At 54.6% G+C, this 14,823-nt stretch overlaps 1 protein-coding gene across 1 annotated transcript in view; it reads left to right on the top strand.

Moving 5' to 3' along the window:
• LOC112589796 (CCR4-NOT transcription complex subunit 6-like) overlaps positions 1-14,005 on the top strand; it is a 59,465-nt gene extending 45,460 nt beyond the window's left edge. Inside the window, exon 4 of the mRNA XM_025304364.1 lies at positions 12,372-14,005. Within this exon, the coding sequence (XP_025160149.1) occupies positions 12,372-12,394 (23 nt within the window). The 3' untranslated portion in view covers positions 12,395-14,005. The remainder of the gene's footprint in view (positions 1-12,371) is intronic.
• The last annotated feature ends 818 nt before the right edge of the window (positions 14,006-14,823 follow it).

Below are 14,823 nucleotides of genomic sequence, written 5' to 3'. Positions count from 1 at the left end.
TCTTGGATATCGCTCCCGGCAGGATTCGAAAGTCAAGCGCCGCACGTGTACCCTCAGAGGGCAATGGCCCGCGCGCGCGGAGGGAGGAGGATGTTTCTCAAGCCCGACCCGGGCAGCAGCGCGAGTTCTCGCGCGCGCGCGTTTTGCGTTCCGTTCTGAAAGTTTAAACGAAGGTTAATCTCCGGGATGAATTATCGCGCAGCTTCGTGGGGAACGTAAGAAATATTCGCGCACGTTTAATATTCCTCGGAGAGAAAATAACGCGCTCGAGTTCGGCAAGTAGGTCGCGCGCAGTGTAGGGGCGGGTGAATTTTCCGCGGTCTTGAAGATGCTCGATCGCGGACGGAATTATCCGCTCGCGCGCTTCGGCTCCGAGTGCGCGGTCGAAGTGATCTGCGCCGGTGTGAAAAATTCCTTCCAGACAAGTGATCGTCTTGCCGATTGCTTTACTTTCGTGAAAACGAGATAAGCGCATATGCGGGCGTACAGAAGAACGATCGCCTTCCTGATTTTCCGCGCCAGTCGAGCAAGTCCGTCGTTGCAGGCGTTGCAGGTGTTGCGGTGCGGATCGAACGTCTCACGCGAAATCCGTGAAAGATGTTAAATGTTTCTTTCTCGCGATCACGAATTTCGGATTCGTGTTTGCCTCTCCGCGTTAACAGGAGTCGCGCGTTGAAGACTTGCTAATAATTCACAGGCTAACCGAAAGCGGACCAACCTGGCGGCGCGAACGCGCGAATGGCGATACATTGGGAAAGTTTACCGCGCGGAATAAAATTTCCTGCCCCTTTATCTTCTTATTTTCTTTAAATGGAAACGCTTTGTCCCCGGAGCTCACCAAAGAAAATTAAACTTCAGAACTATCGTAGTTTAGAGGGATTATTGGGAAATTGCAAAAGTTCGCCATTCCTCAAAGTTTACGACTTCACCACCTTAGCGCGATTCAACCGGGCAATTTAAAAGTGTAATAGTCTGCTGGCGAATGAAAGCCCGATAAGTGAGGAATGCACGGAGGGGAAGAAGCATCGACGGTTCGCGTGGCAGGCTAATAATAACATCGCGTCGCGACGCGACGCGACGCCATTTTCGACGCGATCCTTCAGCGGTCTTGATCGCGCGCTTCGCCGCTTCATCGAGAATTGTTATCGCAGCGAGCGACTCGTCTAATTATAGCTGGTATTTGCGCGATTCTTTTTGTTTTATTCGTGTACAGGCAGAGAGTATAGTCGCGGAGCTGTCGCGAACTCTCCAAAATATTATAAATTCATTACTTCAACTTAAAGCGGAAAAGTCAGGGAAGGCAGTCTTTGCGACTCTCTGCGACTTTTTGTCCTATATTCTTGATAGGCGAAAACGGAAATAGACGTAGATTAAATTTAAGAGTCGAATAAAAGTATACTCGCGAGATTCAGCGCAGATATCTCTGCTTTTACATTTGCACCTCTCTGAATTTTCCGCTGAAAAGTACCTCATCTTTGGTCGTTCAGGTATTACCTCGGTCCCGATGTCGTTTTATAAGAACTCCGCCGCGTGTCTGATGTACGGAAAGCAATATAAATAACCTTAATGTACAAGGTTACCAATATTTCCCGATCGTACGAATTCTTTTCCAGTCATTGACGCAAGTCCACCACCGTTGCGAATGTGCCGCCTTGACAGTATCGTTCCCTCTACTTTGAATAATCGATAGATAACAAGTCGGTACGATTGAACAATCTCAGTAACCTAGTTGCACAAAATGTTAAGCGCCATTATGTCGCTTGTCACTGAACGATTAAGAAACGAAGAACGAGGTAGCGAGTTGCGCTATCGCGATAACGATCGCACTTGTTACATCGAGCATGTGCGCTATCCTTTCTTCTGTCACGTTGCATTTTTCAAGGCGCGTAACGCGATGCGCCGGCACGAAGACGTATCGCTACGAATTGTAGATTCCTCGGGGACACACGACGCCGGTGGTGATGGTGTGGCCGTGACGTATCGGGTATCGATCGTAGCCATCGCATCGGTCGTACGTATCGTCACGTTCGACAAACAATCTCCCCTTCCCGTCGCCGTCGCCCCTTCCCGCGCTCGAATTGGTGATCCGCGACTGCTGCTCATAGAAATTCAAACGAGTATTGTCTGGCGGACACCGGGCTTCGGTTCGCAGACCCTCTTCCCTCCCCCCCCCTCACCCACCTTTTCTTCCGGCTTCCCGGACGTAATTACTGCGTCCTGCCGATAGAACGCCAACCGAAGCGTCCGGGCTCGTGGCAAGGGAAGGGACGAAACTGCGACAGGTAGTTTGCATGCTTTGCATTCGCTCGAAAGCGCGCAGCAACGATAATCCGCGTGTCATTTCACAGCGTTACTCGAGTGCGCAAACAATCCAAGTCCGAGATCTTCCTCTCGTGGAAGGTCCAGCGCTATTTGGAGGAATCAGCAAATAGCTAGCGAGACGTCTGTCAGATATTTGCTAATTGAACCGTATTTGAATCGCGCACACGCGCCTCTGCGTAACGCAAAGACGCGTTGTTCCCTCAAAATATAATAGGCAATGGTGTCGCCACGAACGCATTTTGTTCTCCGTGCCCGAAATATTCATATTTACGTATCAGTCGCATTTCCTCGGGACATATCCTGTTTGTTAACACCGAAGCGTTGCTATCGAAATACAATCGCCCTCTGAGAGGAAAGACCATCTCCCTGCACGTCGTTTTAATTTTTTTTCCCCTCGTCCCAACGTGCCATACACCTAAACGCAAGTTCGCTCGCCCGTGTTGCTACGTCCACTCGAAGCGACAAGCGAGCCGTGAGAACTCATCGCGAAGCAACGCGCCCGCTTGATCATGCCGATACGCAGGGAGTGGAGAGGCACGGGGATGGTCGTGCGAGAATAGCACAGCTTTTTTGCTCAAAGCTTTCTCTCTCTGTCTCTCTCTCGCTCGCTCGCCTCCCCGACATTAGCCTAAATGTACGAGCAAGGTGGGACGGTCCGGAGAAGCGTTTTTGCCGAAACTTCCTCTTAACTGTCTCGGACCGTGTAGAAGCAGCGCCGGCTCTTTTTACCCTAATAGAGGCCCGCCCACTCCCCGTGCCGCGCCGCCCTTTGTGCCGGCGAGGAATTACCCGCGCGGAAATTGCTCGATAGGGATCGCGTTTATCGCCGCGTTCAGGATAACGGGCGGCAGTCGCAGCGTCGCGAAAGCGGAGAGTATTGCTGCGTTGTTCAGTAGTTGCGCGTCGCGCGTTGTTTGTCGCGAGGCGGATGCGTTTCCTCAGGAACGCGACAGGCCCCGGCGAGAAGCGCGAAGCTAAGGCGCATAAATCCGCCCGTCGATTTACACAGTCCGTTTGCAAGCGTCGCGCCGCTCGCCGGCTCGCTTCGCTCCTTACGCGCGCTCGCGCGGCTCCTTTGTTAGCGCGCAGGACGAGCGGCTCGCTGTGTGTGTGTGTGTGAGCCGGGTCTCTCCGTGGGAATTGATTTGGGCAACGCGAGAGAAAACCGAGTCCCGTACGCTACACTAGGAGTCGAAGCGTCGCGCTTGAAAAGGCGAGTCCGAGATCGTTGTCGATCCGTCGAGATATACGCTCGCCTGCGACGGAGTCACGATAGTTTCGCCGATCGCGGATTATCGATTCGCGTCACGTAATAGTCCCTCCTGAAGGAAAGAGCCGGCGGGCGAGGGGGGAACTAGGAGCGATATCGACGGAGCGATTGTCGTCGTGACGAGAAGGAAGGAGGAGGAGGAGAAAGTAGGCGAGCGATGAAAAACGCGTTATCTGAAACGTGACGTGCAATATTAGCGCGCGGTACTTTCAAGATTGATCGGTCAGAAAATTTACCATGATTGATAAAGCCTCGCATGCGCCAGATCGCGATCTCGCGCGATGGCGAGGTGGAAAAAGGCGTAGGAGCGTAGGCGGGCGTGTCGTCGCGCCTCTTAGCCCTCGCTGCTCCTCGCCCCCCTCCCTCCTCCCCCGCTCCTCATCCGCTCTCCTCGTATCATCGCGCTGTTCTTCGTGTTTCCATCCGAGCTTCCGGGGAGGGCTTAGCTGTTTCATCGAATATTACATTTTATATCCTGTATCTCACATGAAAGCAGGGCCTAATACGCGTTATCGGCTAATTGCGCGCGATGACTCGCTCGTGGCCGCTAAAATAGCGCGCGATCCGCTCGGCGCCGAACACGCGACGAAAACGCGAGTTGAAAGTCCAACGTGTTTCCCTCCCGAGCATCGGCCGGGTGACTCGCAAACTTTCGCATCGTTCTCGCGACGCAACGCGTTTCGCAGATGCGCTCGCGCGATCAACAGCCGCCGACGAGTCGAAGAATAAATACGAGCTGACTCGGGGCGACGGAAGGAACAGCCACCGCAATGAGAACGCGAAATGTCGAATCGTCGCGCGAGCCACGTCCACCTTTGTCCCGTCGTCGCAATGCTTCGACGCATTGCGGCGCGACGCGGCGCGGCGCGGCGCGGCGCCTCGGGTTTCCGAAAGGACCGGTATTCACAGGATGTGACTCCGAGACACGTGCCGGACCGCGCGACTACGCGCGGTCTCACCGCCGGCGCCGGTGCCGGCGACGGCGGTCATCGATAAGGCCGGATCGCCGTCGGATGCATTTTCCACGGGACAGTTATTCGCCCAAGTATGCCGACCGCGGGACCGCCGGGGCACAGGATGCCGAGAGAGTCCTCGTTCTCGCATACTCCAGCGCCAGCTGTCCCTCCGCTCGTTTCAACCGCCCCCTCGGTCTCCGGCTCCTCGCCGTCTTTCGATCTCCCTTAGATGCGACGAACGATCGGTCGATCGTTCCAACAGCACCGACAGATCCGTGTTCCGCCGTCGTCGTTGTCGTCGTCGTCGTCGTCGTCGTCGTCGTCGTCTCCCCCACAGTAATTTCGACCGCACTTTAGCGGACTTCGGCGAGGTGACCTCAGCGGGTCAAGCGCGCGAATGACAAGTCGCGAAGCGCCGACCGGCCAAGGCGATGCGGAGATCCGCAACCGGGACTGCTGGATTAGGCGTCGACGTGACTCGATCGATGTTGGAACGTAATGTCTCTCGTTACGAGGATGCACTCGTGTATGTGTGTGTGTGTGTGTGTGTGTGTGTGTGTGTGTGTGTGTGTGTACGGTAGGGGATTTTCCTCTCTCTCTCTCTCTCACCCTCTCTTTTTGTCATATGATAAATTCAAAGTCGATTTCTTTTTCCCGCGAATTCAAGGTAACGGCTGTTCGCGCGGCTCGATTGCCTCCGCGACCTCTATTTGTCATAATGGCGAGAGGTAGTCGTAACGGTAAGGGGTCGTCGGCCGTGTATTAATGGCCATTGTAATCGGCATTAGAACTCTCTCGTGATGGTCCGTGAGAATTTACAGGAGCGCCACGCTCGAGCGCCGCTGCCGTTTAAAGCACGAGCGCGCGCGCGTTGCCGGGAAACTAATATGATGCGAAACAAGGCTGCCAGACCGCGCTGTTACAGTCGCACAAACGCATTTGATGCGCCATTGTCGCCGGCCGATCATCGTAGTCGCTCATCGAGCGCTGCGAAAAACCAGCGAAACGCGCACCGCGCGGGGCGGGGGCGGCGGCGGCGGCGGCGGCGGCGGCAACGCGGATATTTATCGCGTTTGAATGGACGATTCGGGGCTGCGATCCGAATAAAATCCCGCGAAATAGCTTTAAAAGCGGCAATCCGAAACGCATTAACTTCATTTATTCACTCGCGCCGAGACGTAAATCATCCTCAGCCTCGAAATATCCGCGAAAAAAAAGGCGAAATAACGCCGGCAAACGCCAAGTAGGATTTATCCCATCCCTCGATACCGGCAGTGCGAGATTAACCGTCCGATTCGCCGCCGTTATTATTACAGCTATTTATGTATTTATTTCTTCTCCGGCACGCGCACCGACCGACCCATCATCGATCGCGCGTCCGCGCGATTTGTCAGCCCCGCGCCGCGTGTGCGCGGCGGCGGCGGTGGCGGCGGCTGGAGAGGAAACGCCACTCCGTGATTTCGCGAGAACGCGCGATCGACTTTATCGCGCGCGCCTTAATGCGCGTATTTGTTACGGCGCTACGGTGGCTGTCGCTGGGGTGCACTCGCTACATGCATATTCCGCCAAATGGCTCGATTCCATCGAATAGGACACGTAACGCGACGTTGTTCGCGCGCGACGTCAACGCACTCAATTCAGATTACAAAAGCATTTCGCCTCGCGCGGCAGCGAGCCGACGCGAGCTGACGTCTACATAACGACGCGGGCGCGAGTGGTAGTCAACGAGTGAGGAGCGGACAAAAGTATAAAACGCGCGAGTAAAATGGGTTTAGGAAAGAGGAAGAGGAGAGAGAGAGAGAGAGAGAGAGAGAGAGAGAGAGAGAGGGCGAAGGGGGAGAAAAGGGAGAAAAGGAGAGACACGTCGGGGCGGCGGTGTTGGTGGTAGTGGTGGAGCATCAGAAACGCGCATAAAGAACGCGAAATCCCGTCCCGACAAAAACGGCGCGGAGCGCTCGCGGAAGCTTCTCCCCGGGGAGATGTGTCTTCTCGAATCAGCCCGCGGAAAGAGAATCGCGACGGAGAATGGTGCTCGTAATAATCCGCGACGCAATAATGCCACTAGACAAATTGTCTCGGCCGAGATTTCCACTCCGATGTATGCCCCGTTAAAAATCCGACGGTTATGCCGAGAATATTTCGGAGACGCCGGAGACTCCTTCGAGCGAGGTCGTGAATTAATTTCTCGAAAACATCGCGCTGATCATCAAGACGTGCGTCACGGAATGCAGACGACGCTCGAGTATAAATCCGTTCGTGACTTGTTGAATAATGATCGATGAATAAAATTAAACCCGAAAACATCTTAATTGAGAAGGAGGCTCTCCTCCTCCTTCTCTCGCTCGGAGAAGAACGTATTTTTTTAACGACCACTCGAATGAGAAACTAGGATTCCTCGCGAAGGGGAAGAAGCGTTGGCTCTCCGGATTGATCGGAGCTGCAGCCCGAAACGAGACTCCTACGCGGCCTACCGCGGCGCAGCCGCGTAATTAATACAGCCCGTGTATCAATTAAAATCGCGCGGTATGGAAATAAGCGCGCGGAGTCACGCGTGCGCGCGAGATCGCATCTCTCGAGACGGCCGTAGGAGAAGCCGGCGGCGGATGAATCGACAAGGTCTGCATTGTGCAACGACGACGACGATAACGACAACGGCGAACGGAAGCGCGTATGCACATCACAAAGGCGGAAGTTCCCGCGGAAGTGGGGCTGAGAGAGCAGCTCACACGGAAAATCGCGAAGTCGGCGGACGACGGCGGCGGCGGCAACGACAACCTCGTCGTCGTCGTCGAGCCTTACGTTCGCAGATCGCGACCGCACGATACGGGCTATTAAGCGTATGCAAAGCGGAGTTAATTTCATTGAACTTTCCTGCAGCGAAGTTTCGCGCGCCGCGCCGCCATGAAATGTGGTGGTTTAAACGGGCCGTCGGCAGGAATACGTAATGAGACCGCGGGCGAAAACTAGAGATATCCTCCCCTTCGCACTCGGCTCTCTCTCTCTCTCTCTCTCTCTCTCTCTCTCTCTCTCTCTCTCTCTCTCTCTCTCTCTCTCTCTCTCTCTCTCTCGTCGGGCAACGCGTCCGCACTTGAACGCTGATTTGCATCGTGCGTTTCGTCGAGATTCCGCCACCGCCACATAATCTCTTTGTTCGCGATCGCGCGGAGTTAATGTAGCTCTGATGCAAATCAAATTCATGCTCGAATATAGAATAAGCGGCAACGCGCTGCGCGGCGAGAAACGTGTCGGGAAGTGCGTCGCGGTGATGCGTTTCTTAGCGTCGTACTTGAATAATTGAATAATTACACGTTGCACCGTTAATAGCGCTTTTTATTAACACGCGAAACGCGCGATGTGCGCGTACGCTATTCCGCGTAGGGGATCGACTCGACCTCGTTAAGACGATCACTCGACTCGCGGTGGCTTCGCGGAACGTGTCCTTGTCCGCCAATCTGACAATGGGCAACGCGCGACGTCCCGAACGGAGCATCGACGCGCGTGTCGCGACGGGAAAAAAGGAAATTCAATAAAGTGGACGAGAGAGAGAGAGAGAGAGAGAGAGAGAGAGAGAGAGAGAGAGAGAGAGAGAGAGAGAGATGAGAGCGCGTACCAGGAAGCGCGCCCGCGTCCTCCGCGCCGAGGATTGTTTCGTGCCGGAAAACAACGTCGCGCTGGAGCGCGCGCTGCGTTTTTGCAGCGCGACGTGCACCACGCGCGCGCGCACACATACACACACACACACAGAGTCGCGACTTATTTCCCCGCAGTCTGAACGACTTACGGCACTCCGGCCACTTCCAACGGTTCGCGTAATACATCGACCGCTTACCGGTATTATTCTATCCACTTATGCAAATGGGATGCGCGACTCGCGCTCGCTCTCGCGCCTTCGCGGCGGCGGCGGCGGCGGCGGGGGGCAGGGGGAAAAAGGAGGCGACCGCGGAAAAGCGATGGTCTCTTAACGCGAGTACTTGTATAAACTTCGATCCCCGTCACGTCGTAAATCGAGGGACTCGCGGACAGTTTAACGCATCGCGCGCGCGCGCGCCTCTCCATATCGGGTTCGCGCTTTATGGACTGCGGAGTTCTGCCCTTCGTGTGCTTAGCGCGCTCGCGCGCGCTGCGTGTGCTTTATCGTCACTTAACATTTATTTAATGTTATGGCCGAGACACACCGGAAAAATTCCCCCCTCCGCCCTTTCTCTCTTTCTTTCTCCGGCTCTCCCTCTCGCTCTGTCCTTCTCGCCGAACTCGCCTTGAATAATCGGAACGCCCGACTCGTCGGTCTCGCCGGCCGGCGAATTTTCAGCGGCGGACTTTGCTCGACATCGAGTGAACGAGGCGCGCAATGATGCTTCTCTTTTCTGTTTCTCCCCGCGATGGACGGTAATTATTATTGTCGCGATATTTCCCACGACAGCAGCGCTCCAGCGACGACTTCACACACGAAGCTATTGTATTTTGTGGAGTTCGTTCCGTAGGACTTGTTTCACCGTATAGTGAAATTTTTTTCTCCCTTTCGCTCTCGCTCACGCTCTCCCCGTCCTCGGTCTGGCGTAATAAATACTTCCGCCCTCCGCCTCTCTTCCGCTTTCGCCCTAGCAATTTCCATAAAATACTCGCGCGGGGTAGTGCTATGCAAATGGCGATCAATGCGTTTCGATTATACATACCCTTTGTATGTTGTGTGTCCGCGGGAGGAGAAAACGAGGGAAAGAGGGAGAGAGAGGGGGGGGGGAAGAGCGGCAAAAAAAATAGGTTGAGTTTAGCTTGCGGTACGCGCAGCCAACAATACGCGACCGTTGTGTTTTATGACGGCCGTCCGGGGCCTGTAGCTTGGACGAGTGAAAGTTATGTTTTTGATTATCGCCGGAGAGGTTTACAACGTTGCTGGCTATTTTACGGCTTGATGAATTGCCGCGGACGATTGTTGGAAAATGTCGTTCGCTTCTGTGTTTTTTAACCGACTGCGTCACTTGGACCGTACGCGCGCGTGCTTTTCGGCGCGTCAGTTATTAATTTCCCGGTAGGTTATTAATTTTGCCATCGATGGGTTCCCTTTCGGCGTGTACGCGCGTGCACCTGTGCGCGCGTGCGTGTGTGTACGTGTGTGGGCGCGCGTGTATGTACGTGTGTGTGGGCGCACGTCAATCAAATATTATATTACATCGATTCGCTCGCCGTAAGTTCGCGCGTGGTTATATTCGTCGGGATCAATTTCCGATGCAGCGAGTAAATGCAAAAATTGCCGGTAAGCGCGGCGTGTAACCATTGCATTATTATTCATCGCTTCTGTTTTAAAAAATATACGCCACACGGCAAGAGTCATGTTTCACTGCTCGAGACTGTCGAGAAACGAACCGCCCTCCTCCGGAAATGAAGCTATTCCCTTTGTCTCAATGCGAGAGAACAACGTCGAATCTGTCGTTGGGCTTTAATCGAGCGGCGGACCTTCACGAAGCGTCGAATCAACGACGGAGATCGTTCGTTATCATTATTACAATTATTCATACGACTCATATTAATTCGTACAAACGGAAAGGGAAGATCCTCACGACGTCAAGCGGACAGCTTCTCGATCTCGTTGGCCGGCCGAGCGAAGGAGGAGCGGCGTGGAAACGCGTCGGGATACTTTCGCGCCCACCAAGTGGCTGGCCGAGCACGTCCTGATTTCGCAGAGGGCGTCGATCGCGAATATGACATGTAGCAAGAAGCAGACCCGCTTCTCAGGCCGGTGAACCTCGGCGAGCCGCGATTTTCCATCGGCCGCGTTATGCGGCAAAAATATCGGCGCGCTTCGATCGCTATCCGCCGTCTTCTACGCGCGCTCGGCCGCCGCGCGGTCACGCGGCACATATCGCGCCGGCATCGTGTCGAGGCGTGGCACGAGGCCACGACACGCCGCTGCCAGAAAACTCCACGAAAATTACCCGGCGTCGAGTAGCTTTAATAGCCCGTATCGCGCGGGCGCGGCAGCCTCACCTACCTACGGCACGGCCGCCGCGCCGCGCCGTGCCGTGCCGTTTCTCGCGGCCGGACCGGCAATTTTTCGCCGCGCGTGCGAACGCGCCGATCGCGGCTCGATCTGCGAGTCATGGCGCGAAGATGAGACGCCAGATATCCGCCGTTTGCGCGCCGCTGACGACTCTCAGATAAGGATCGCGGGCGCGTTAATGCCGCGGAGAGAGAGAGAAGGGGGGGAGGGGAGATACCGTCGCGATGCCATGCGCGTCACAGCGATTATTCCTTCGCACACGTGGTCGCCGGCGCCGGCGCCGCCGCCGCCGCCGCCGTCGTCGTCGTCGTGACGGAAAAATCCGTGGCTGTTGCTGCTGCAGCAACGTTACCCGGCTGGAGCGCGTGTTTGTTGATGAAAGCGATTAATTGGTAGCTTATCGGACAAGGCTCAGCGGCATGATTTCGCGAGCGCGCGGGGTTGCTAGATTGCCGGCAATGCGGCGCGCGCAGCGTCGAACGAGCTGCAACGAGCGAAGCCACACACAAGCGGCGAGGCGCGCGTATGCATTATCGATGACAGCCCTGAAACGTGTAATTGCATCCGCTGACAAAAATAAAGGAACGTTCCCGGCCAGTCACCGCGGCGCGGCGCGGCGCGGCGCGGCGCGCACTTCCGCGGTGCGCGCGTCCGTTGCGTCTCCGCGCGCACTCACTCGGCTCCCTCCGCGGCGGGCGTTCGGGGCCGATATCGAATCCGCCGATGTATCGACGTCCGTAGCAATAAAATATTGCTCGTTTATGCCCGCGCGTTGCATCACGGGCGTATCTGCCGACCTTTTGCAGGCGCTCGCCACGGCGGCGGCCGCGCAAAAGCGATGCATCGGCCCCGAGGTCGATAACTTTCTCCTTTAATGCACCTTTACGTGCTCGCCCCGCGTCGTAAAAGTGCGAGAACATCGCGTAGAGGAGGAGGAGGAGGAGGAGGGGGAGGGGGAGGGAGAGGAGGAAAAAAGAAACAGCGCGACAACCGCGACGATAGATAGCCGGAAGTTACGATTCCCCGCGCGCACGCGCGCTAAAGTTGCAGCGCACGCGACGCGACCGATTCGCGACTCGGCTCGCGAATCGTCGTTCCGTCGAAATATCCGAGGGGAAAGTCCTCTCGCTGCGGTAAACACGCGTACGCGCGCGCGAGAGTACCGCTGTAATTATCGCTTGCGTAAGCTTGGATCGTAACGACGCGACGCGCGCCTATTAGACGCGCCGCAGACTCATTTTCCGCGCGCGACGATTCGTCCGCGGGATAACCGCCGCGGTTAATCTCGCGGGAATGGAAATGTGACGACGAAATTGCGGGGTAAATTTATCGTTCCAGCAGTGTGGGGAAGCCTCGAAGAAATCCGACGAAACTGCATCGAGACTCTCGTGATGTTCAATCAACCACAAATTAATTATAAAGCCATTTTCTCAATTTTGACGTGTTCGCGAGGCGTTAGTAGCCGCCTTTTCATCGTCGAACCCACCTCGTTTGCGTTTTATTTCAAGTCTCATCCCTTCCCCCGCTCTCTCCCTTCCTCTCTCTCTCTCTCTCTCTCTCTCTCTCTCTCTCTCTTCCTTGCGGTTTAATGTGGTGTTAAAAATCACAATGCAAAATATCAGCTGATAATATAATTCAGTGCAATCCCGAAGGGGTTTGACATTTATCGCGGCGAAAGCTCGCGGACGAGAGCTGCGGATAGGGAGATTGCCGCGGCGCGCGATTTAATTGTGCGCGTGTACAAACGTGGGTGAGCGTTAGCGTCTAATACTCTGTTACTCAATCGCACGATATCGCCATTAATCCCATCCGATAATTTGTGTTTCAGGTAAGTTACGAGCCGTACCCTAATCGCGGTTGGTGGCGTATGATTGACTCCTCCTCGTATCGAGTAAGTATGCGGCATGTATACGCGCGGCGCGTCGATATTTAATAACCGCGAGTTATGCCTCGGGGCTATTAATCGCGGCTCCGGCGCGTCGAAAACGGATCGTTTCCCGCAAGTAGCGTGGATAAATGGAGGTAATACCGCTAATTGCGCGTATGAATCTTTCTAGCGTGCGTACGGATTGAAACGCGATTCTCGCAGGCGTTCGCCGAGTGAGTCTGCAAATTCTCCGTATGTGTGCGCGCTTTTGCCGTGCGTGTGCACATACACACATAGTGTGTGTGTGTGTGTATGTCTGTATAAAGCTTATGTACAAGCTTCTGCCGATACCGTTAGTCTACGATGTGCAGTGACGCGGATTTGCATATGCCGCGAGATTACGTACGCTTCCCTCCCAATTAGCGTCGACGTTAAATTCAGCGACGGCACGTAACCGAATCAATAATACGTAAACATCGCCCTATTATCGCGAGGAAGAGAAAGGGAAAGGTAAAGAGAGTGAGGGGCAGAGAGAGAGAGAGAGAGGGAGAGAGAATCCCTGAGGGCTCGCAACGTAGAAATAAACAGCGCTTTAATTCCAACAGTAGAAGCTCGCTCGCTCGTTCGTTCGTTCGTTCGTTCGTTCTCTCGCTCGAATCGGTTAAAATATAATTCAGACGAATATCCAAACGCACGGATGGTTAACGGTGTATTTTAACGAGGACCCAGTCAATATTCCCGTTGAATTACGCCGCGTTATATTTATCAGAGTTTTGTTATTCCCCGGGCCTGATTTCGGTTTATTGTTTATCGAGAAGAGGAATGGGGGGCGAGGGGGAGGGAGAAGCGCCCATTGGAAAAATAGCCGCGCGGTGCGCGCGAATGGGGAACATTTATTTCGTATCGCACTCGAGAGCGCGCTTCTCGGCGGTGATATTTATTTTTCACGTAACCGATGGTTGCGCGTGCGACGCCGAACGGTTCGCGAATCATTAATAAATTTGCCTTGCTAAGTCATCTCTCTCCCCCTGGCCTTCCCTCCCTGCCTTCGATCGTAGCATCCTCCCCTCAAGGCGATATTAAAATTTATTTGCGAAAAAATACCGGCTGTTCCGCGCGCGCTCACCGAGGGGAGATGTACGGGAAAGCGGTATAAAAGCGAGTTTAATTCCATACGAGCGCCGAGCTCTTGGCGGCCACTCTCTCCTCTCCACGCGGCGCGTCAACCGAGTCATCGTGCACCTGCGTGAAACATGCGCGAACCGATCGATGAACGCACAATGATCCTTTGCGACCTACCTCCACCCATCGCCGGCGTGCCAAAGTTTGATTAATTGATTCTGGATCTGTACGTAGCGCCGTTCGGCGAATCGTCGTATTTGGATAAATCAGCGTTGATTGCCGCGCGCGCGCGCGCGCGCACGCATACAGCGCAGGCAAGTGTGCAAATGAAACGATTCTTTGCGAGTTCTTCGCGCGGGGCGAAAGGGCAAAGGGCTGTACAATACACTCGGGGAGGACCTATATAAAAAGTTTACAGCGGAGGAAACGGCCGTGAGGAAACGGCACCTGAATAAAAATTCTGAATACTTTTACTGTGTCAACTCGAGTGCAATTTATTAGTTTCGAGTAACGGGGCCGAATGTGCGAGACGCAGTCGTTCTCCGCATTGAATTATGAGGGAAATTTAGGCGAGAATAACCGGGTCGAATCCCAGCCGCCAAACGGAGAACGAACGATTATATTATAGATCGATTGTGCGCAGAATTGATCTTCGACGGGGACGGAGCAAAATTCCCGAGAGAAGAAGAGATCTCTGAAAGATTCAGCAGAACGTTCACCGACGATACCTCTTCACGGAGATAGAGCGAATCGGTCGTGATATTCGCGAACACGTTATCGAGGAAACGAACGGAGCCTCTCTCCGGTACATCGCGCGGATCGATTTGGCGGAAAGTAGCGACTTCTTAAGGCCGCGATATTAAACGCCTCGAAAGCGAGCCGGGGCGACTTCGCCGCGCTGTTCCGGCGGATCTCGCGGATATTTCTCGGTTCATAAGTCGGCGTTTTATTTTTTCGCTCCCTCTCGCGTCGCTGCCGCCGGGTCGTGAAAGTTGCTTGATTAAAACTGAGGATTCAGGGCACTTCGCGTAGCGGCCGTAATTGTTTGACGGATATACGGCGAGGGGTTATTACTTCTAAATCTCCCGGCCACCCGCGTGCGCCGTTATCCGCATGCAAAATGAAAAAAGCGCACGGTCGTTAACCAGAATTAGGCTACCTGCATTAGGAAAGGGGCGGGAGGGGCGCCTCTCGTTCCCGCGAGCGCCGTGAGATACGCCGGCAGATTTTTCCGGGGAAAGAGTGCAATCTCCGTAGATTAGAAGTAACGAACGATAACGAGATGATTGAT

Source organism: Harpegnathos saltator, unplaced genomic scaffold, assembly GCF_003227715.2.
Source record: "Harpegnathos saltator strain DR-91 unplaced genomic scaffold, Hsal_v8.6 scaffold604, whole genome shotgun sequence".
NCBI lineage: Eukaryota > Metazoa > Arthropoda > Insecta > Hymenoptera > Formicidae > Harpegnathos > Harpegnathos saltator.
The sequence above is the reverse complement of the archived record's forward strand: the minus strand, read 5'-3'. Positions and strand labels throughout refer to the sequence as shown.